This window comes from Macrobrachium nipponense, chromosome 39, assembly GCF_015104395.2.
Source record: "Macrobrachium nipponense isolate FS-2020 chromosome 39, ASM1510439v2, whole genome shotgun sequence".
Classification (NCBI taxonomy): Eukaryota; Metazoa; Arthropoda; class Malacostraca; order Decapoda; family Palaemonidae; genus Macrobrachium; species Macrobrachium nipponense.
Window position 1 is genome coordinate 28,542,915 of NC_061099.1, and position 23,807 is coordinate 28,566,721.

The 23,807-nt window shown below is 32.6% G+C and overlaps 1 protein-coding gene across 1 annotated transcript in view; it reads left to right on the top strand.

The window, feature by feature from the left end:
* LOC135210400 (glutamate receptor ionotropic, NMDA 2B-like) overlaps nt 1–23,807 on the top strand; it is a 44,437-nt gene that overhangs the window by 18,037 nt on the left and 2,593 nt on the right. The window contains exons 7-9 of the mRNA XM_064243304.1: nt 1–112; nt 18,154–18,250; nt 18,898–19,028. The exon at nt 1–112 is cut by the window's left edge and continues 106 nt beyond it. Of these exons, the coding sequence (XP_064099374.1) occupies nt 1–112; nt 18,154–18,250; nt 18,898–19,028 (340 nt within the window). The remainder of the gene's footprint in view (nt 113–18,153; nt 18,251–18,897; nt 19,029–23,807) is intronic.

Here is a 23,807-nt window from a genome sequence, read left to right on the forward strand (position 1 = left end):
GTTAGCTGTCCGATATATCTCCCAGCCTTATCAGTCCTTGAGGATTGTCTTGGATGATCCGAGGATCAAGATTATGTGGCTATCTAACACCGTTTATGAACAATATCTGAAGGTAATGCTTTCCACTGTTGTTCTCTCTCTCTCTCTCTCTCCTCTCTCTCTCTCTCTCTTTTGTCAATCGGTTAACCTTTTAAAACCAAGTTGGTATTTTAATGCAAAATATATTAATAAGCATTTGTCCCCGTTACTTGAACCTATCTCCGATTCTTACATATATAATTCTCTAGATTTAGTTGATAAATTCTAAAAAATTACTTTTTGCCCTACTGATAGATTTGTTAGTTTTGATGTTTGTTCTCTGTTTACTAAAGTCCCTATAGATTGTATTTTAGGGCATCTTAGTAACGAACTATTTCATCATGAATTGCCTCGTACTGTAAGTCATATAATTTCATCTCCCACTAGGTTGGTTGAATTCAATGGGTGAATTTTTTACCAACAAATATTTGGTATAGGCAAATGGGCAACCCTTTTTTTCCCACTCCTCTCAAACTTGTATATGGAATTCTTTGAAAAACGATATTAACCTGATAACATTATACTCGTTTTAAAGTTGTATTAATACGTTGACATGATAACATTTATACTCGTTTAAAGTGGTATAAATACGTTGAAGATATTTTAGCTGTTTTCCCTGCTGGTATTGATGTAAATGATTTATCAGGTACCATCCATTAAGTTAACTTCAGAATTATAGAAAGACATTATTATTACCTCCATTTCTTAGATGTATTAATACATACAGAATCATCATTCCAATGCAAATTCAGTATTTATAGGAAACCAACCAACTACATAATTTATGTCCATACCTATGCAGGCCATCAATTTAATGTCAAAATATAAATTTTTCTTCTTCTATGTTTTTATGAGCATTACGCATTGTCAGTCCCCAGTATTTTGATCAAGGAATCGAATACATAAAACAAATAGGGACAGGTTTATGTTATTCTTCACATGTTCTGGATATTTGTTACAATAAAACCCACAAAACGTTTCATAGTGAAAGCAACATGGAAAACATCAAACTAGTGTTAAAAATAATCTGTTATTGACAGCCTTGCTTTTCCTAACTAACACAAAAAGGAATGGTAATAAGAAAAATCCTAGGTGGGAGGATAACAACATAATATATAAAATTCCATGTATGGCTGCCCCTCTTTTTATATCAGCCAATTTAGCAAGGATTTAGAAGTATGAATTAAACAACATAAGTATTCTGTCAAATCTGGGCAAACATCCAATACTATACTCATTCATTTAAGTTAAAAGTGTCACAGGATAAGTTGGACTGAAAGTTCAGTGATTGCCAGATCGAAAGACTTCGCTTCATGAAATCTTTTAGAATCAGCTATTATGCAGCTTAATTCATGTTGTATTTTCAACCTTAGCCTTAGGATGTATTATTTGGACTCCTGTATTAGTAAAATGTTCAAGATTGACCTAAAAGAAAAAGACACTGACTTGATTTCAAATTAGTTACATTTATGTATTTATGTTTAATTCTATTCTTAAATATTCACCTTGCAAAAACTTTAATTGTTTACCAATTGGAGAGTTAGCGAGTTGTACTTTTATAACATTTTTCAGTTGTCTGTCAATTTTTTATTTTTTTTATCTTTTAACTTGACTTATCCCTGCGTCTGAGCTGTTGGGCCTAATCTTTTCTAAAACTTCTTAACCATAGAAGAGACATTACAGTATTTTAATAGCTAAAAGATTATACAATCATTATTGGTTGACAAAGCTGAGTAAAAGTAACAACAATAAGATAAATGGTAAAATCTTTAAAATAATTACAACACATACTATAAACACACACACACACACACACACACATATATATATATATATATAATATATATATATATATATATATATATATATATATATATAGGATATATATATATATATATATATATATATACATATATATATATATATATATATATATATATATATATATATATATATAGAATATACTATCATATAATAAATAGTATATAAAGAATTTAAAAGTTTCTCTTAGTATAAATAGCAAAATAGATATACCAAGGATTGATAAAGTGACTATATATTTTAAATTGCCATATATATATGTGATCCTTGTTCTAAACACGTTACAAGAGAGCTAAAAAATATATTTAAGTATAACTTTCCCCACATTAACCCCAAGTTAATCCTTAATAACAACTATACTTTTCAAGCGTTGTTAAACCATAAGGATGAACTGCTTCTGATCTTTTGTCTGGCATCACCTATATTTACAAGCCTGACGCCTGTAGCGCCACCTATATTGGCCAGTCAAAGTGGTCCGCCCGAACAAGATTTTCCGAAATTATGGCTTTTCTCCTCGTACTAGTTGCTTGCTGGCCAAGCCAACCAGATCACCGATTCTACAGCATATGTTCTTGGTACTTTTAGAGAAGAATCATTATTGAGAATCTCCGAGTCGATTGAGATATTTTTTAGGTAGCCAGATCTTCATCTTGACAATTCATATGATCCTTTGCTTTTAATATAAACCATTCAATAATTTCCCACCAATTGCTTTATAGTATGTTGTTGTAATTAATTTGAAAGATTTTACCATTTATCGTATTGCTGTTACTTTTACTAAGCTTTGTCAACTAATAATGATTGTATAATCTTCCAGCTATTAAAATACTGTAATGTCTCTTTTAGGCTTGAAAATGTTATGAAGAAACAACGAAACACGTCGCAAATAAAATGGGGTGGTTCTTAACCTATGTTCTTTTCCTAATGAGACCGAGATTTCCAAAACATCTCTCTATTCTTAATCCAGTTCTGATAGGTTTACTTCTTCTTCTTCTTCTTCTTCTTCCCAGCTTTAACCCATTTTTATATCGGATGGCCGTTATGAATGAGTCGTCTACATCGATTTCTGTCCTGTGCATCGTTCTCATCAATACCTTTCCATAACATATCTTCTCCTACATAATTACGCCATCTCTTTCTTGGTCTTCCCTTCCTCCTTCTACCCAGCACTTCCATTTTCATCGTATGTCTTTCAACATGACGTTCCTCTCTTCATAACAGGTGTCGATACCATCGAAGCCTTCCCTCCTGTATTTTCTTTGATATTACAACTACTTTTGTCGATACTCTTATTTACTCATTTCGATAAAATCTTCCTTCAACCAACGCTTAAGAGGATTAAAGAGGAATTATCAGTGGGAGTAACCTAAAATTACTTATCTGTGAATGGATCTCTTGGTATATATCATGCCTTTTCTGTAACTTTTCTCCTTCTTTACCTACCTGAAGAGAGAGAGACAAGTCTCTGGACTAAAGTACTTTCTTTCTATATTTTGGCGTTTTTTTGGGCTCCTTTTATTAGATGGAATTCTGTTTTAACAGGACATTTTTACCAGTCACACACACACACATTATATATATATATATATATATATATATATATATATATATATATATATATATATATATAATGTGTGTGTGTGTGTGTGTATTACGGGCCCTACAAAGGTGATTTTGAATGTAAGGACCAACGGACTTTATCGAAAAGCGACTGGAATGTTCGACAAGCGACCTTGTGTTGTGAAAAAGCTTCGATATGTTAACCTGTGGATCAGCGAAGATTTTGGGGGTGGGTGGATGCTGCTTTCTGAAGACTGTAAAACAGTTCGGTGGAAGAGGATTGAGCGAGCTAGGTGCAAAATTGACCCACCGGGTGGTGACTATAGGTGGGAGAAGTGTCACCTGAATCGCTTATGTCATGAAAGAATCCAAACAGAACCTTACAGAAGGATTTAGTGTGTTAGTACGGACGAGCATCAGGACCCATGAGAGTGGAATATAATGAGATATCAGGTTAAAAGGAATTCATTAGGCGGCAGACTCTTTAAGTGATTATCAGTGAGAAGAGCCGAAAGGAAGGTGCACACAAGATCCAAGGAAAAAGGTATTTAGTATTGTAGTAAAGAGACTTTTATTGAATATTGAATCATCATCTGGTGTGCTGTATGAGACTATGTTCGGTGTATAAACATTGAGTTTCTAGACAGTTTTTTTTTTCTTCCATGTATTCAGGTATATTTTTTTTCACCTTTATTCCCATTGTTTTATGCTCATCAGTTTCCTTTGACATTTCTGAGGGAAAGTATAGGCCGAAGTCTGAATGGTCAAAAATAGAAATTGTCGATATATAGTGACTTTTTAGTGGATTAAGTTCTTAGGTATGATGATGCTTAAGAATTTGTATTTTATTGGCAAGGTATAATTAAGACACGTTTGGCTTAAAATGAACGCTGAAAATATGTGGCATTTTTGTCGCAATTAATTTTTTGATGAGGCAGAAGCATTTATTCTCCTGATAGGCTACGCATGCACGGACAGGGATGGATTTCTTTTGTATCATCGACGAAACAGTTCTTGATCTCCAAAGCTGTGCCAATAAATACGAAGTTTTTTTTGTGGATTAAGCAACTAGATATGATAATGATAATACCACATGGTAATTGTACTTAAGATTTGAATTTTATTGGCAAGATATGATTAAGATACGATTGGCTTCAAAGGAAAACTGACAAAAGCGATAATTTCGTCCCGAGTAATCTTTTAATGAGAGGGTATGTGGTCTTTTACTTTTCTTGACGAGGATTGTAAACCACATTCGAACTGATATTAATTCTCAATGGTGATTTTATGGCGGTAATAGCTCTCATAAATTATGATCAAATTTAATATATATATTATGTTAAAAAATTAGTGTTACAGGGAGCGTCGGGGAAAAAAGGCGGGACCTGGCTAAAAATCATCACACAAAATCTACATAGAATATCGTCTGACTTTAGCTGAACCATAATAACATCGTTATTTTTCATCGTAGAAGAAAAGGAATAGCATATTTGGGATACCCGAGAAAAATTCTATCAGAATAATTTTCTTTTTACTCACGAATAATAATAAAGAAGTTAGCATGGCCGGATATCCGGATCAAAACGGCACTCCTATACAACGACACGTGGTCCGACTTTGGTTTTAATTCGGTCCAGTAGTAGCGGCCAGACTATAGTTAACATACAACACACCAAATACTACTACATAGTCGGGACCGTCAGTTTCGTATAAATATAATAAAATTATTACCATATTATATAGATATCAGCATTAATTATTATTATTATATTATATAATTTGAATATATATATATATATATATACATACTATATATATATATATATATATATTATATAGGATTGTATATATATATATAGGTATATATGATATATATATATATAACTATTAATATATATAGATATATATCATATATAATATTATATATATAATACATATATATATATATATATATATATAAATATATATATATTATATATAAATGTATTAAATATTGGTATAATATAATATATATATATATATATATATATATATATATATATATTATATAACTATATATATATATATATATTATATATAGGAGGTTCCAGGAGGGTCCCTTGATACTAAATATGAAGGCCAAGATTTATTATAAAAGCGTTCAGCACATCAACTTTGTGCATCTTCAGTCTGTAAAAAGAGATAAATGCATATATTAAAAACTAAAAATAAACAGGATTCACAATAGTATTACATTAACAAAATGCAATAAAATCTACAAATAGTTAAAAAGAGAAGAAGAACCACTGAGGTACCAACCGCTAGAATGGAAGGAAAGCAAGGAATGATTTTGAGAGAGCCAGGTCCAAGACGTTGACTATGCCAGATGTAGAGGTGAAGCCGAGGTGTTGTTATTCAATGGGGGAACCAGCCTTTTAATAATTAAAGATTCCAAGGTAGTTAGGTGGTCCGGGTCTTTGAAGTATAACCTATTTCGATTTTTTCTGGGACAAGTGCTGTTTTTGGATACATTTATTTTGCATTTGGTGGCATGATTCCTGATACTAGAAAATTCAGGATTACTAATTCTTTGACCTGTTCTATAGCGGAAAACCCATATGGCTACATATCTTATCTGCAGTAATCTTCGAGTCGATCCCACGTAAGTTGCAGGGCATCCTGCGCATTTGAATTTGTATACAACGCTTGGATCTCATGAAGTCCTGCAGACGATCTTTGAAATTAAAAAGCGAGCCAATTTTGAAAGGATTGTTTGAGATGAGTTTAATTTTGAGATAAGAAATTTCTTGTTCTATTATTTGTGAGAGTCTAAGAGAAAACTTCGAGTCTGTTATATATGGAATCGATGCATACATCAGTTTTCTTTGGGACATCCATTAGCGGAGGAGGCGGTTGGATATAGTTACCTACTAATTTGTTAATTATGTTATATACAATGTCTTTGGGATAGGAGTTTTTTTTAAAAAAAAGTTATTAAAAATTCCATTTCGTTATGAAAAATTTGCCAGTTGGATGAATATTTCAAAGCCCTTGGTCCCTTGCAATAACATACGAACGGGCCAAAGTCGTTCAATACACGGAGTACATATTCGATGACTACCTTCGTATTTTAGCAAGAAGAGGAGACACTGAAGTAGATCCTTGGAGCTTCGTGATGGCATTCAATAAGGAAGTTTGGGCATCATTATTTGCCTCGTTGGCTTTGACTGTAATCGTATCATCTATCTGTGCAAAGATTGCTTTCGGTGAAGTTCTACCAAAGAGCTCTGTGTTGGGTATTATTACCGGATCCTAGTACAGCAAGGTTAGAGCGTTAGAGGCCTAGTATGTATCCCATTAAAGTATTCAGCATTTATTTTCATGCCACGGTGTTTAATAGTGAACAAACAAACAGAAATTTTTAAAAAGACTATTCCATGCGTTTAATTACACAAGAAAAATAATCATTTTCACAAAGAGCACTTCATTATACTATTCGCAGATAAAAATGCTCCCACATAATGATCATTCCACAATAGAACAATAGGCTTTTCAAATTCATCTTAAACCATATTATGAACAAATAACTTCCATCCGCTGAACCACCTTAATATATGCATTTTCAATTAGACAACTCACCATAATAATAGTCATCGATGTTAAAGATATTACTGTAACTTTTTCCAGATATAGACGATAAATGGTTCCCGTGGTGGGAGAGAATGATTTTTGGGGGCTGGTTACTGACCGTCCTGATCTCAGCAGAGAGTTACAGTGGAAACTTAATGTCTCTGTTAGCTGTCCGATATATCTCCCAGCCTTATCAGTCCTTGAGGATTGTCTTGGATGATCCGAGGATCAAGATTATGTGGCTGTCTAACACCGTTTATGAACAATATCTGAAGGTAATGCTTTCCACTGTTGTTTCTCTCTCTCTCTCTCTCTCTCTCTCTCTCTCTCTCTTTTGTCAATCGGTTAACCTTTTAAAACCAAGTTGGTATTTTAATGCAAAATATATTAATAAGCATTTGTCCCCGTTACTTGAACCTATCTCCGATTCTTACATATATAATTCTCTAGATTTAGTTGATAAATTAAAAAAAATTACTTTTTGCCCCACTGATAGATTTGTTAGTTTTGATGTTTGTTCTCTGTTTACTAAAGTCCCTATAGATTGTATTTTAGGGCATCTTAGTAACGAACTATTTCATCATGAATTGCCTCGTACCTGTAAGTCATATAATTTCACTCACTAGGTTGTGAATTCAATGGTGAATTTTACCAACAAATATTTGGTATAGCAATGGGCAACCCTTTTTTCCCACTCCTCTCAAACTTGTATATGGAATTCTTTGAAAAACGATATTAACCTGATAACATTTATACTCGTTTAAAGTGTTATTAATACGTTGACATGATAACATTTATACTCGTTTAAAGTGGTATAAATACGTTGACGATATTTTAGCTGTTTTCCCTGCTGGTATTGATGTAAATGATTTATCAGGTACCATCCATTAAGTTAACTTCAGAATTATAGAAAGACATTATTATTACCTCCATTTCTTAGATGTATTAATACATACAGAATCATCATTCCAATGCAAATTCAGTATTTATAGGAAACCAACCAACTACATAATTTATGTCCATACCTATGCAGGCCATCAATTTAATGTCAAAATATAAATTTTAAATTCTTCTATGTTTTTATGAGCATTACGCATTGTCAGTCCCCAGTATTTTGATCAAGGAATCGAATACATAAAACAAATAGGGACAGGTTTATGTTATTCTTCACATGTTCTGGATATTTGTTACAATAAAACCCACAAAACGTTTCATAGTGAAAGCAACATGGAAAACATCAAACTAGTGTTAAAAATAATCTGTTATTGACAGCCTTGCTTTTTCCTAAACTAACACAAAAAGGAATGGTAATAAGAAAAATCCTAGGGAGGATAACAACATAATATATAAAATTCCATGTATGGGCTGCCCCTCTTTTTATATCAGCCAATTTAGCAAGGATTTAGAAGTATGAATTAAACAACATAAGTATTCTGTCAAATCTGGGCAAACATCCAATACTATACTCATTCATTTAAGTTAAAAGTGTCACAGGATAAGTTGGACTGAAAGTTCAGTGATTGCCAGATCGAAAGACTTCGCTTCATGAAATCTTTTAGAATCAGCTATTATGCAGCTTAATTCATGTTGTATTTTCAACCTTAGCCTTAGGATGTATTATTTGGACTCCTGTATTAGTAAAATGTTCAAGATTGACCTAAAAGAAAAAGACACTGACTTGATTTCAAATTAGTTACATTTATGTATTTATGTTTAATTCTATTCTTAAATATTCACCTTGCAAAAACTTTAATTGTTTACCAATTGGAGAGTTAGCGAGTTGTACTTTTATAACATTTTTCAGTTGTCTGTCAATTTTTTATTTTTTTTATCTTTTAAAAATTGACTTATCCCTGGCGTACTGAGCTGGTTGGGTCCATAATCTTTTCTCAAAACTTCTTAACCATAGAAGAGACATTACAGTATTTTGAATAGCTAAAAGATGTTATACAATCATTATTTTGGTTGGACAAAGCTGAGTAAAAGTAACAACAATAAGATAAATGGTAAAATCTTTAAAATTAATTACAACAACATACTATAAACACACACACACACACACACACATATATATATATATATATATATATATATATATATATATATATATATATAGTTATATATATATATATATATATATATATATATATATATATTTATATATATATATATATATATATATATATATATATATATATATAGAATATACTATCATATAATGAAGTATATAAAGAATTTAAAAAGTTTCTCTTAGTATAAATAGCAAAATAGATATACCAAGGATTGATAAAGTGACTATATATTTTAAATTGCCATATATATATGTGATCCTTTGTTCTAATAAACAACGTTACAAGAGAGCTAAAAAATATATTAAGTATAACTTTCCCCACATTAACCCCAAGTTAATCCTTAATAACACTATACTTTTCAAGCGTTGTTAAACCATAAGGATGAACTGCTTCTGATCTTTTGTCTGGCATCACCCTATATTTTACAAGCCTGACGCCTGTAGCGCCACCTATATTGGCCAGTCAAAGTGGTCCGCCCGAACAAGATTTTCCGAAATTATGGCTTTTCTCCTCGTACTAGTTGCTTGCTGCCCAAGCCAACCAGATCACCGATTCTACAGCATATGTTCTTGGTACTTTTAGAGAAGAATCATTATTGAGAATCTCCGAGTCGATTGAGATATTTTTTAGGTAGCCAGATCTTCATCTTGACAATTCATATGATCCTTTGCTTTTAATATAAACCATTCAATAATTTCCCACCAATTGCTTTATAGTATGTTGTTGTAATTAATTTGAAAGATTTTACCATTTATCATATTGCTGTTACTTTTACTAAGCTTTGTCAACTAATAATGATTGTATAATCTTCCAGCTATTAAAATACTGTAATGTCTCTTTTAGGCTTGAAAATGTTATGAAGAAACAACGAAACACGTCGCAAATAAAATGGGGTGGTTCTTAACCTATGTTCTTTTCCTAATGAGACCGAGATTTCCAAAACATCTCTCTATTCTTAATCCAGTTCTGATAGGTTTACTTCTTCTTCTTCTTCTTCTTCTTCCCAGCTTTACCCGATTTTTATATCGATGGCCGTTATGAATGAGTCGTCTACATCGATTTCTGTCCTGTGCATCGTTCTCATCAATACCTTTCCATAACATATCTTCTCCTACATAATTACGCCATCTCTTTCTTGGTCTTCCCTTCCTCCTTCTACCCAGCACTTCCATTTTCATCGTAATGTCTTTCAACATGACGTTCCTCTCTTCATAACAGGTGTCGAGACCATCGAAGCCTTCCCTCCTGTATTTTCTTTGATATTACAACTACTTTTGTCGATACTCTTATTTACTCATTTCGATAAAATCTTCCTTCAACCAACGCTTAAGAGGATTAAAGAGGAATTATCAGTGGGAGTAACCTAAAATTACTTATCTGTGAATGGATCTCTTGGTATATATCATGCCTTTTCTGTAACTTTTCTCCTTCTTTACCTACCTGAAGAGAGAGAGAGACAAGTCTCTGGACTAAAGTACTTTCTTTTCTATATTTTGGCGTTTTTTGTTTTTTTGGGGCCTCCTTTTATTAGATGGAATTCTGTTTTAACAGGACATTTTTACCAGTCACACACACACATTATATATAATATATATATATATATATATATATATATATATATATATATATATATATAATGTGTGTGTGTGTGTGTATTACGGGCCCTACAAAGGTGATTAGGAATTTGAATGTAGGGACCAACGGACTTTATCGTAAAGCGACTGGAATGTTCGACAAGCGACCTTGTGTTGTGAAAAAGCTTCGATATGTTAACCTGTGGATCAGCGAAGATTTTGGGTGGGTGGATGCTGCTTTCTGAAGACTGTAAAAAACAGTTCGGTGGCAAGAGGATTGAGCGAGCTAGGTGCAAATTGACCCACCGGGTGGACTAGGTGACAAGTGTCACCTGATCGTTATGTCATGAAAGAATCCAAACAGAACCTTACAGAAGGATTTAGTGTGTTCGTACGGACGAGCATCAGGACCCATGAGAGTGGAATATAACGAGATATCAGGTTAAAAGGAATTCATTAGGCGGCAGACTCTTTAAGTGATTATCAGTGAGAAGAGCCGAAAGGAAGGTGCACACAAGATCCAAGGAAAAAGGTATTTAGTATTGTAGTAAAGAGACTTTATTGAATATTGAATCATCATCTGGTGTGCTGTATGAGACTATGTTCGGTGTATAAACATTGAGTTTCTAGACAGTTTTTTTTTTGTTTTTTTTTTTTTCTTCCATGTATTCAGGTATATTTTTTTCACCTTTATTTCCATTGTTTTATGCTCATCAGTTTCCTTTGACATTTCTGAGGGAAAGTATAGGCCGAAGTCTGAATGGTCAAAAATAGAAATTGTCGATATATAGTGACTTTTTAGTGGATTAAGTTCTTAGGTATGATGATGCTTAAGAATTTGTATTTTATTGGCAAGGTATAATTAGACACGTTTGGCTTAAAATGAACGCTGAAAATATGTGGCATTTTTGTCGCAATTAATTTTTTGATGAGGCAGAAGCATTTATTCTCCTGATAGGCTACGCATGCACGGACAGGGATGGATTTCTTTTGTATCATCGACGAAACAGTTCTTGATCTCCCAAAGCTGTGCCAATAAATACGAAGTTTTTTTGTGGATTAAGCAACTAGATATGATAATGATAATACCACATGGTAATTGTACTTAAGATTTGAATTTTATTGGCAAGATATGATTAAGATACGATTGGCTTCAAAGGAAAACTGACAAAAGCGATAATTTCGTCCCGAGTAATCTTTTAATGAGAGGGTATGTGGTCTTTTTACTTTTCTTGACGAGGATTGTAAAACCACATTCGAACTGATATTAATTCTCAATGGTGATTTTATGGCGGTAATAGCTCATCAAATATGATCATTCAAATTTAATATATATTATGTTCAAAAATTAGTGTTACAGGGAGCGTCAAGGGGAAAAAAGGCGGGACCTGGCTAAAAATCATCACACAAAATCTACATAGAATATCGTCTGACTTTAGCTGAACCATAATAACATCGTTATTTTTTCATTCGTAGAAGAAAAGGAATAGCATATTTGGGATACCCGAGAAAAATTCTATCAGAATAATTTTCTTTTTACTCACGAATAATAATAAAGAAGTTAGCATGGCCGGATATCCGGATCAAAACGGCACTCCTATACAACGACACGTGAGTCCAGTAGGTTTTCCTTTGCACTTTGGTTTAATTCGGTCCAGTAGTAGCGCGCCCCGACTATAGCAAAATTACAAACATACACAAATAACATACATACTGCATAGTTCGACCGTCAGCTTTGTATAAATATATATATATATATATATATATATATATATATATATCTATATATATATATATATATATATATATATATATATACATACATATATATATATATAAATATATATAAATATATATATATGTATATATATATGTATATATATTGTATATATATATATATATATATATATATATATATATATATATATATATATATATATATATATATATATATATATATATATAGAGGTTCAGGAGGTCCATTGATACTAAATATGAAGGCCAAGATTTATTATAAAAGCGTTTCGCACATCAACTTTGTGCATCTTCAGTCTGTAAAAAGAGAAATGCATATATTAAAAACTAAAAAACAGGATTCACAATAGTATTCATTAAAATGCAATAAAATATAAATAGTTAAAAAGAGAAGAAGAACCACTGAGGTACCAACCGCTAGAATGGAAGGAAAGCAAGGAATGATTTTTGAGAGAGCCAGGTCCAAGACGTTGACTATGCCAGATGTAGAGGTGAAGCCGAGGTGTTGTTATTCAATGGTGGGGAAACCAGCCTTTTAATAATTAAAGATTCCAAGGTAGTTAGGTGGTCCGGGTCTTTAGTATAACCTATTATCGAGAAGTGCCTGTTTTGATACATTTATTTTGCATTTGGTGGCATGATTCCTGATACTAGAAAATTCAGGATTACTAATTCTTTGACCTGTTCTATAGCGGAAACCCATATGGCTACAATATCTTATCTGCAGTAATCTTCGAGTCGATCCCACGTAAGTTGCAGGGCATCCTGCGCATTTGAATTTGTATACAACGTTGGATCTCATGAGTCCTGCAGACGATCTTTGAAATTAAAAAGCGAGCCAATTTTGAAAGGATTGTTTGAGATGAGTTTAATTTTGAGATAAGAAATTTCTTGTTCTATTATTTGTGAGAGTCTAAGAGAAAACTTCGAGTCTGTTATATATGGAATTCGATGCATACATCAGTTTTTTCTTTCTTTGGGACATCCATTAGCGGAGGAGGCGGTTTGGATATTAGTTACCTACTAAATTTGTTCAATTATGTTATATACAAACTGTCTTTGGGATAGGAGTTTTTTTTAAAAAAAGTTTTTAAAAAAGTTAAAATTAAAAATTCCATTTCGTTATGAAAAATTTGCCAGTTGGATGAATATTTCAAAGCTCTATCGACCAGTGTGTATATGGTATTAGTTTTAAAGGTTTTCTGACAAGAACTATAGAAGTTATTGGCTAATCCCGTGAACGCCTTTTTTCGATATACTGCAGTCGTGAATTCTGTATTGACTCTAGTGACAAGAATGTCCAGAAATGGTAATTTGTTTTCATTTTCTATCTCCATTGTGAATTTAATGTTGGGATGTTGTACGTTAATGTGGTCCAAAAATTTTGCTATTTGCCACTGGTATCTGAAAAGGCAAATGTGTCGTCAACATATCTTCTGTTAATACATTGGTTTACAAGGAATAGGACAATTGTCTAAAAATTCTGTTTCCAAATATGACATAAAAAAGTTCGCAAATATTGGCCAAAGTGGCGACCCCATAGCAACTCCATCGACCTGCGAATAGAGTCGTTGATTAAAAATAAACATGGAATCTTGCACAGCAAGTTCAAGAAATTGTTTAAAAAGGGGTTTGCTAAAACCATGAAATACAGTGTCATCGCTAATAAAAATCTTATTTAAAATAATATCTATGGCTTCGTTCAATGGTACACACTGGTCTATAGAGCTTTGAAATATTCATCCAACTGGCAAATTTTTCATAACGAAATGGAATTTTTAAATAACTAATTTTTTTTAAAAAAAACTCCTATCCCAAAGACATTGTATATAACATAATTAACAAATTAGTAGGTTAACTATAATCCAACCGCCTCCTCCGCTAATGGATGTCCCAAAGAAACTGATGTATGCATCGATTCCATATATAACAGACTCGAAGTTTTCTCTTAGACTCTCACAATAATAGAACAAGAAATTCCTTATCTCAAAATTAAACTCATCTCAAACAATCCTTGCAAAATTGGCTCGCTTTTTAATTTCAAAGATCGTCTGCAGGACTTCATGAGATCCAACGTTGTATACAAATTCAAATGCGCAGGATGCCCTGCAACTTACGTGGGATCGACTCGAAGATTACTGCAGATGAGATATTGTAGCCATATGGGTTTCAGCTATAGAACAGGTCAAAGAATTAGTAATCCTGAATTTTCTAGTATCAGGAATCATGCCACCAAATGCAAAATAAATGTATCAAAACAGCACTTCTCGATAATAGGTTATACTAAAGACCCGGACCACCTAACTACCTTGGAATCTTTAATTATTAAAAGGCTGGTTCCCCCATTGAATAACAACACCTCGGCTTCACCTCTACATCTGGCATAGTCAACGTCTTGGACCTGGCTCTCTCAAAAATCATTCCTTGCTTTCCTTCCATTCTAGTCGGTTGGTACCTCAGTGGTTCTTCTTCTCTTTTTAACTATTTATATTTTATTGCATTTTAATGAATACTATTGTGAATCCTGTTTTTTTAGTTTTTAATATATTGCATTTCTCTTTTTACAGACTGAAGATGCACAAAGTTGATGTGCGAAACGTTTTTATAATATATCTTGGCCTTCATATTTAGTATCAATGGACCTCCTGAACCTCTTATGTCTGTGCTCCTATATATATATATATATATATATATATATATATATATATATATATATATATATATATATATATATATATATATATATATATATATATATATATTGCAATGGACTGACTCCCGACCTTACCATGTGTTTTAATGAACCTGTTTTATACTTGAGGCATATCCTGTTTTATCACAAGAATTTATATATATATATATATATATATATATATATATATATATATATATATATATATATATATATATGAATAACTTGATCACGAAGTATATAAAACGTGATGCTATGTATAAATAAAGGTTTTTGCCACAAAGGGAAAAAATGAAAAGTGAGATAGCCAAGCACTTTCGGTCTAGTACGACCCGTCACTCAGGCACAACTGATCTTACAGAGGAAAAACATAGTCAAAGTAGGCTTAATATCCAAACTGACATTACAAGATTAGCAATAAGGTCGATTTCACTCTACAGAAACGAAGAAACGCCTGAGGGCAGGATAAGCGAATTTTTAGGCAGCCACACCTTGGAGGATACACACGTTGTCAACAGATGATTCATCCAGAAAACAATACATTTTGAAAAAACAAGGAGGCATATACAACGTATTATCATGAAACTTGCAAAAATGTTCCCAAAAAAATTAATGAAAAGACGAAAAAAAGAATATAAATATATCGAGAGAGAGAGAGAGAGAGAGAGAGAGAGAGAGAGAGAGAGAGAGAGAGAGAGAGAGAGAGAGAAATAATAACTATATACATGTGGGACTAATTTATTAGTAGTTCATTTATTTTAAGGTCCTTCATAAACATTTTACAAATATACGGTTCCAAATGGTACAATCCCGGACTAAGATTTAGGTTGTTTTTATTAGTGATTTGTATAATTGCTGATTCCAGTAAATTTCTTGAAACATAATCATTAGATCTAGCAATTACCGAGGTATCACCTCAATTAATGCAATGAGATTTTTCACTCAGATGGATTAAACAGTGCATTTGAAGTCTGGGCTGTTCTAACTGAATACATATGCTGCTTAATACGTCACATAAATTTTTACTTGACTAACCAACGTAAAATGAAGGGCAATCCTAACATGGAATTTTGTAAATGATGTTGTTATTTGTTACGGGACTATTCTTAATTAGCATATCTTTAATGGTATTGTTATAAGAGAACAATACATTAACATTAATCGATTTAAATATTGATTTTATGGTTTCAAATCCACGAAAGTAAGGCAAGCTAAGTATATTTTTAAGCATTTCTTTTTCATTACTAGCAACACTATAAAACTTTTTGTGAGCTTTTTGATAACATAAATCAATTATATGAGGTGGGTAGCAGAGATCGTTTCCTATATTTTTTTATGTATTCTATTTCTTAATATTAAATAATGAATTTACATTGGAAAGATTCTCTATGTATTAGTACATCTAGGAAAGGGATGACATTGTTCTATTCGATTTCAACAGTGAATTTTATGGATGGCACTAAATTATTCAATTTAGACAATAAATCATTTACACCGATACCAACAGGTAAGACTACTAAGATGTCATCGTTGTATATGCCTCTTTGTTTTTTCAAAATGTATTGTTTTCTGGATGAATCATCTGTTGACCACGTGTGTATCATCCAAGGTGTGGCTGACTAAAAATTCGCTTATCTTGCCCTCAGGCGTTTCCTCGTTTCTGTAGAGTGAAATCGACCTTATTGCTAATCTTGTAATGTCAGTTTGGATATTAAGCATACTTTGACTATGTTTTTCCTCTGTAAGATCAGTTGTGCCTGAGTAAAGGGTCGTACTAGACCGAAAGTGCTTGGCTATCTCGTTTTTCAATTTTCACCTTCGTGGCAAAAACCTTTATGTATATATATATATATATATATATATATATATATATATATATAATATATATGTGTATATATATATATATGTATTTATATATATATATATATATATATATATATATATATATATATATAATGTAATAATTAATTGAAAGTTAAAATGTTTGTTTTTGTAAGTTTATCTCTCTCTCTCTCTCTCTCTCTCTCTCTCTCTCTCTCTCTCTCTTTCACAGAGTTCGGAGTCAGGCATTCTCTTTGAAGTTGCCAAATCAGAAGAGGTAGGAAAAATCACTTACGTCAGAGTCACGTTATCTGAATTTATGCCTGCCGTAGAAAATCTGGTTGGAAAAGGTACTCATGTGTCCGTCGTCCCGTATATTGCTAATAAGATCTTTCTCACTGAACCCTTCACCGATAAAGGTTCGTTAAAGGAAGTTCTTGATAACATCGGTTAAAGGTAAAACAATAAGATTTAAGTGTATGTGAGTTATTTTATTACATCCTCATTCCAACGGATGTTTTCAAATGCAACAGATACTAATCCCATATCTCTTCATGGATATTATAGACTTATGTGTAATGAATGGAAAAACATATTGCATGCAAAAAATTGCTGAACATTTACTCTGCTAGACCAAATTTATGCTACTAGCAAAAAGGTAACCTAAAGTTTGCATGAATAACTGAACTGAACGTCTTTCTTTTCAGGGTAGTGCTATCTCTCTCTCTCTCTCTCTCTCTCTCTCTCTTTCTCTCTCTCTCTCTAAATAAATATATATATATATATATATATATATATATATATATATATATATATATATATATATATATATATATATATATATATATATATATATATATATATACAGAAAGAGAGAGAGAGAGAGAGAGAGAGAGAAGAGAGAGAGAGAGAGAGAGAGAGTTGAATTTCACATTAGTTTCACTTATTGGGAAGGGACTTATATCATTATGAAGCTATTTTGAATCAGGATACAGCACGTGATTCGCACTGGAGAATGTTTTGAAATAATAATCAGAGTAGCTGTTAGATCACTGATCTCTGCAAACTTTGTAAATTTATAAAATTACGATATGACATCTTAAAATCAATATCTTTTCTTCTTGTAGCCACCAACATTAATTCTCACTGAATATATTTTTCTCCGTAACAGGAAAGTGTAGATTCTATTCGTCCAGGGAAAAGTACCTTCCTTTTACTTTCGCATTGGTTCAGAAAAACAGTCCCCTACTTCAGAGCATCAATGAAGGGTAAGAGTTTCTCTCTCTCATATTACAATTTTAAAGTACATCTTAATCACAAAATCATTTTGGTTTAGAAAATTTTGAAACTTTTAGCTGTTATTGTCATTCTTTAATTGTGGCTATTGGCTATATATATATATATATATATATATATATATATATATATATATATATATATTATATATATATATATATATATATATATATATATATATATATATATATATATATATATATATATATATATATATAGAGAAGCACCCCTAATTGTGGAACTGAAATAATTTACAACTTCTTGTTAATGTCTGATGTAAATGTTCTGCACATTCTACTTAAGATGCCGAACTTTAGATGAGAATAACGGAAAACATATAAGAGAATGTTAATGTTGTAATGGGGTTGTTTTGTTTGTCGCATTTTCATTGACAAAACAATCATGCATGCAGAGAGCATGCATGATTGTTTTATGCAATATCATGCCCTTCTTTTGGTCTAGTCCGTAGGCATGCAAACGCACAACCTAACAGCAGATTACCAAAAGGCATTTAGACAGTTAGACGAACCAAATAACAAATAAGCAGAAATAGACGTAGTCTGACTGCCAAAGAATATATATCTGCTGGAACCAAACTAAATCTAATTCATTTTTTCAGCTCCGTCCTTTTATTGTGAGGGAGGTTTATACAACCACTGGCTTGAGAAAGCAGTGCCTCTTGCCCAAGGCTGTAATAATCCACCGACAAAGTTCACAGTAAAGTCTTCACTTACTGTGCCTGAGCTGGGGGTTAGTAACAACACTGAACTGAAAAGCGTATTGAATACAAAACAAATATTGACATATATTCTGACACCAATATCAGGTTATTTAAGAAATATGACTTAATGGGTTACATGTTTAAAGTTTATAGTTTTTATTTTTCATTTTTGCAGGGAATATTTGTGACATTGTTTGCTGGATATGCAATCAGTCTGGCTGTGTTTTGTCTCGAAGTCCTGTCAGTGAAGATAAGTTATCTTGTTTTTAATATAAAAGTCATACATTCAAGAGGAAAATAATTAAGATTTGTAACTATTTTTTTGTGACTGAAAGACTTGGTTTATGACCACTGAATTTAAAGCAAAATAAACGCGATTCAAATAATGTTCTACACACTTGGTCAATTCGTATTATTTCCCTTCTTTTGTAAACACGAAAATCAAAATTTTTTTACCAGAGATTCAAGTTCTGATTAAGACAATATCGTCCGCTTCTTTGGTAGCGATCGGTTCAAATTCATGAGGAAATATTGCTGTTAGCATGCCTTTTTTATATTTATACACACACACACACACACACACATATATATATAAGTACTCTATATTATATTAATTAATTATTAATTATATAATATATATATATATACTATATATATATATGTACGTAATTTCAACAAAACTTAGAATTGATTGTATGGGTGAAACATCACTAGCAACAAAGGACACCCAATGGGGATGGTGAGTGTGAATAGGTTTCCTGAAAGCGGATGGTTCTGCCTGTAGACTTAGTAACTAAATAAACTGTATGGGTTTATCATACCTCATTTCGATATATATTTGAATTAGTATCTGGAAAAGGATCCGGTGAGTGTAAGGCATCCCTGGCAGCAAAGGGGTTAAGTACAGGAAGGGGTGACATGTAAAATAACTGAAAATTACTCATATTAGTTTCAAATCCATAGTTTTCGAAATCGCTGAGATGAATGGTGCCACTCCTGATGCCCTTTAAGTCCAAGTTCAGCTATGATAGGAAGGTGGGGTGAACAATAAAATGTAAAAAATGACAGATATCAGTGTCTAATCCATTGTTTTCGAGGTCACTGAGATGAATATTTTTCACATCCGATGCTCCCTTCAATTCTAATTTCAGCCCAATAGGAATTGGGGGTAAGTAGGAGTAAATATAGGATGTCAAAAATGCTGGGCAATGTAACTGATGCAACTATCTTAACAGGAAAGGGAGAGTAGAGGGGGTGATAGGGAAGCATGAGAGAGAGAGAGAGAGAGAGAGAGAGAGAGAAGGAGTTACAAGGATTAGGATATCTCAAAGACTTTTTAGTCCATCTGAGGAGACAACGTGTGCTCACTTATCTCTAGGAGCACTTTTTAATGTTCATTCACAGTATCCTAATGATTTTGTCTAGCTTTCTTCTCGGTGGAAGTTTATTCCATGTATCAAATATCTTGTATGTAAAGAAGTTCCCACAATGGGGTGTGTTGTATCTCTTCAGTTCTAGTTTCCATCCATTATTTCTTATCTGGTTTTTGTTTAACGTAAATAGGTTACTGTCTACTTTTGTTATGTATTTCAGTATTTTGAATGTTTCTTTAAAGTCGTCCTCGCAATCGTCGTGTTTCTAGGCCATACAAGTCAGGCTCTCTAGTCGTCTTTGGTAACCTATTTGTGGCTTTTGCTTGTACCCCTTCTAATCTATTTATGTTCTTTCATAGTGTTGGTAACCAAAACTGTACTACATATTTAGATGAGGTCTAACTATTGATGTGTAGAACTGCATCACTGTTTCCTTGTTTCTATATTTGAACTGCCTCTTTATGTATCCCACTAGTTTCTGTGCCTTCTTCGTTGTTCTACACCCTATTTATGTCATCCCCAAGCAGCATGTAGTTGGCATGAGGGTTGTTTGTTCCTATTTGTAACACTACATTTATCCACATTAAAAGATATTTGCCATCTTTTTGACCACTCTCCTATTTTATTTAGATCATTTCTTAAACTTTCTACTGTCTCTGGGTCTGATGCATTTACATCTAGTTTGGCGTCGTCTGCAAATTTTGCTATCCTGCTAGTTAATCCTACATCAATGTCATTAACAAAAATAAAAAAAAACAAGAGAGGGCCAAGGACAGAACCCTGAGGAACTCCGCTTGCCACATCTGCCTAATCTGATTCGTCACCGCTTATTACGACTCTGTTTTCTGTTAGTTAGCCATTCTTCGATCCAGTCTGCTGGTTCTCCTGCAATTCCTAAAGCTCTAACTTTTGTAATTAGTTTATTGTGTGGAACTTTGTCAAAGGCCTTTTGGAAATCTAAGTAGAGTATATCTATTGCTCTACTACTGTCGTAAATAACAAGCATATTATGAAAAAACTCCAAGTAGTTTGATAGGAAGGATCTATTTTGTCTGAAACCGTGTTGGGTGTTTAACAACGTGTTGTTTCTATCAATGTGAGCCACAGTTTGATCTGCAATTATGGACTCAAAAATCTTACATACGACCAACGTTAGGCAGATTGGTCTAGAATTTCCCGGCTCTTCTCTTGGTCCTTTTTTGTAAACTGGGGGCACATTACCTTGTTTTCATCCTTTTGGTACCTTTGTTCTGCACTTTTTTTTTTTAGAGTTTATATACGAGTAGGTGAGGGACTATCTCCTCTTTCAACTCTATGATTTCTCTTGGATGAATCCCATCCGGGCCAGGAGATTTGAACTTGTTTAGTTTTTCTATTTTGTTTTTAATGTCCTCTTCTGTAAATATTATTTTGTCCAGTGGTTCTGCCCCTCCATATTTGTGAAAACACTTGTAACAAATTTATTCATTAATTCTGCCTTTTCCAGGTCTGTGTTCATTAGGTTTCCCCCATTGCTTCTTAGGGGACCTATGCTATTTTTTATTGGCTTTCTACTATTTACATGAGCAAAGAATTCTTTTTGGGTTTTCCTTATAAACTGATACTACTCTCTCATCCTCATTTATCTTTGCATTTCTTACTAATTTATCCACCATTCTACAGAGTTCTTTATGCCTGCATGCTTCTTCAGGTGTTGGGTGTGGATTCATTGCTTTGTGCAATCTGTCTCTTTCTCTTATTTTATTTTTAATTTCTCTGTTGAACCACTTGGCCGAGGGGTTGCCATTTGTTAGTATTTGCTTGAAATACACCCAGAGCGTTATTCTGAGTATTTTTCTAGAAAGGCTTTCCAGTAATCGTCTATGTCTGTGTTTTGTTTGTACTCTAGATTTCTAACATACTTCTTTAGTTTTCTTAAGTCTCTTCAATGGTAGTCTAATCTCTTTATCGTCTTCTTCTCTTTTTTGTGTTGCGTATTAATGTGAAATGTAATAATTTTGTGGCCACTTTTGCCTAGATTTGCACTTACTGAAAAGTCAGACACTAGCTTATCTTCTGTTTATAGGACAATGTCTAGTATGTTGTTTCCTCTGGTAGGTTTGTCTACCCATTGGTGGAGGAATTCATTTTTGACAAATTCTAGAAGTCTCTTTTCTTCTTAGTTTGATGTGGAGGTCATAGTGTCCCGGTTTACTGCTGGATTGACATCTCCCATTGTAATGCAAAGTTTGTTGTTTATTTCTTGCCCTATTAATACTTACAGTCTTCGTCGGACATTTGTAGTTGGTGGGAGGTCTGTACACTAGAATTAGAGTTAGCTTCTTCCCTACACTGCTTATATTGATGCCAATTACTTCTTGCTTGGTTGTAATTTTACACTCTATTGGACTGAGTGGTTCTTGGCGTATAGCATAACTCCTCAACCTTTTTTAATAGGTCTATCTTTCTTTAACAATTTATATCCTGCTATTTGGTACTCTTCTACGAAGTCTCTTGTTGCTTCTTGTATCCTTGTTTCTGTGATACCTATTATGTCTAATTATTCACTTGCTATCAATGATTTGAAGAGGTCTACTTTGTTCCGAATAGGTTGTGCATTAAACTGTGCCACTCTGAGGGACTTTTCTATCTTCTCTTTTGTCCTCGGCGGCTTTATTCATTTCTCTTATTTTCACTGTTTCCTGCAGTACTATTACTAACCAAATTCTGGGAGCTTTCCGACTTCTTCCCTTGAATGTTCAGTTCACTAGGGTGTTGCGAGAGATTTTCGTTAAGAAGGTTTCCCAGTAATTTTGCTCTTTCCAAATTCAAGTGAGTTCCATCTCTTCTATATATATTATATATATATATATATATATATATATATATATATATATATATATATATATATATATATATATATATATATATTATACATATATATATATATATATATATATATATATATATATATATATATATATACATATATATATATATATTATATATATATATATATATATATATATTATATATATATATATAAGATATATATATATATATATATATATATATATATATATATTATTCTCTACATATCTGTTCCAAAGGTTTAGGAACCTAACACCCTTTTCTTGGCATATTTGCTCTAGTTTGTCATTGATTCAGTTTTTCTGCTGAGGAACTAGCTTAAATCGGTTCTAGGTAAAAGTCCTATAAGAATGCCTACGGTTTTCTCACGGATGTTTTCTACAACATTCGAGAGAGAGAAAGTGGAGAGCAGGGAGTAGAGTGGCTACAAAGGGAAAGAATTAGGGAGACTTGGAGAGAGAAGAAAGAGTTTATCGAATGTCAATCCATTCAGAGTTTTCCCGGGAAACTTTAGGTTGTTCAAGTATTATATATATGTATGTATGTATATATCTATCTATCTATCTATCTATCTATATATATGTG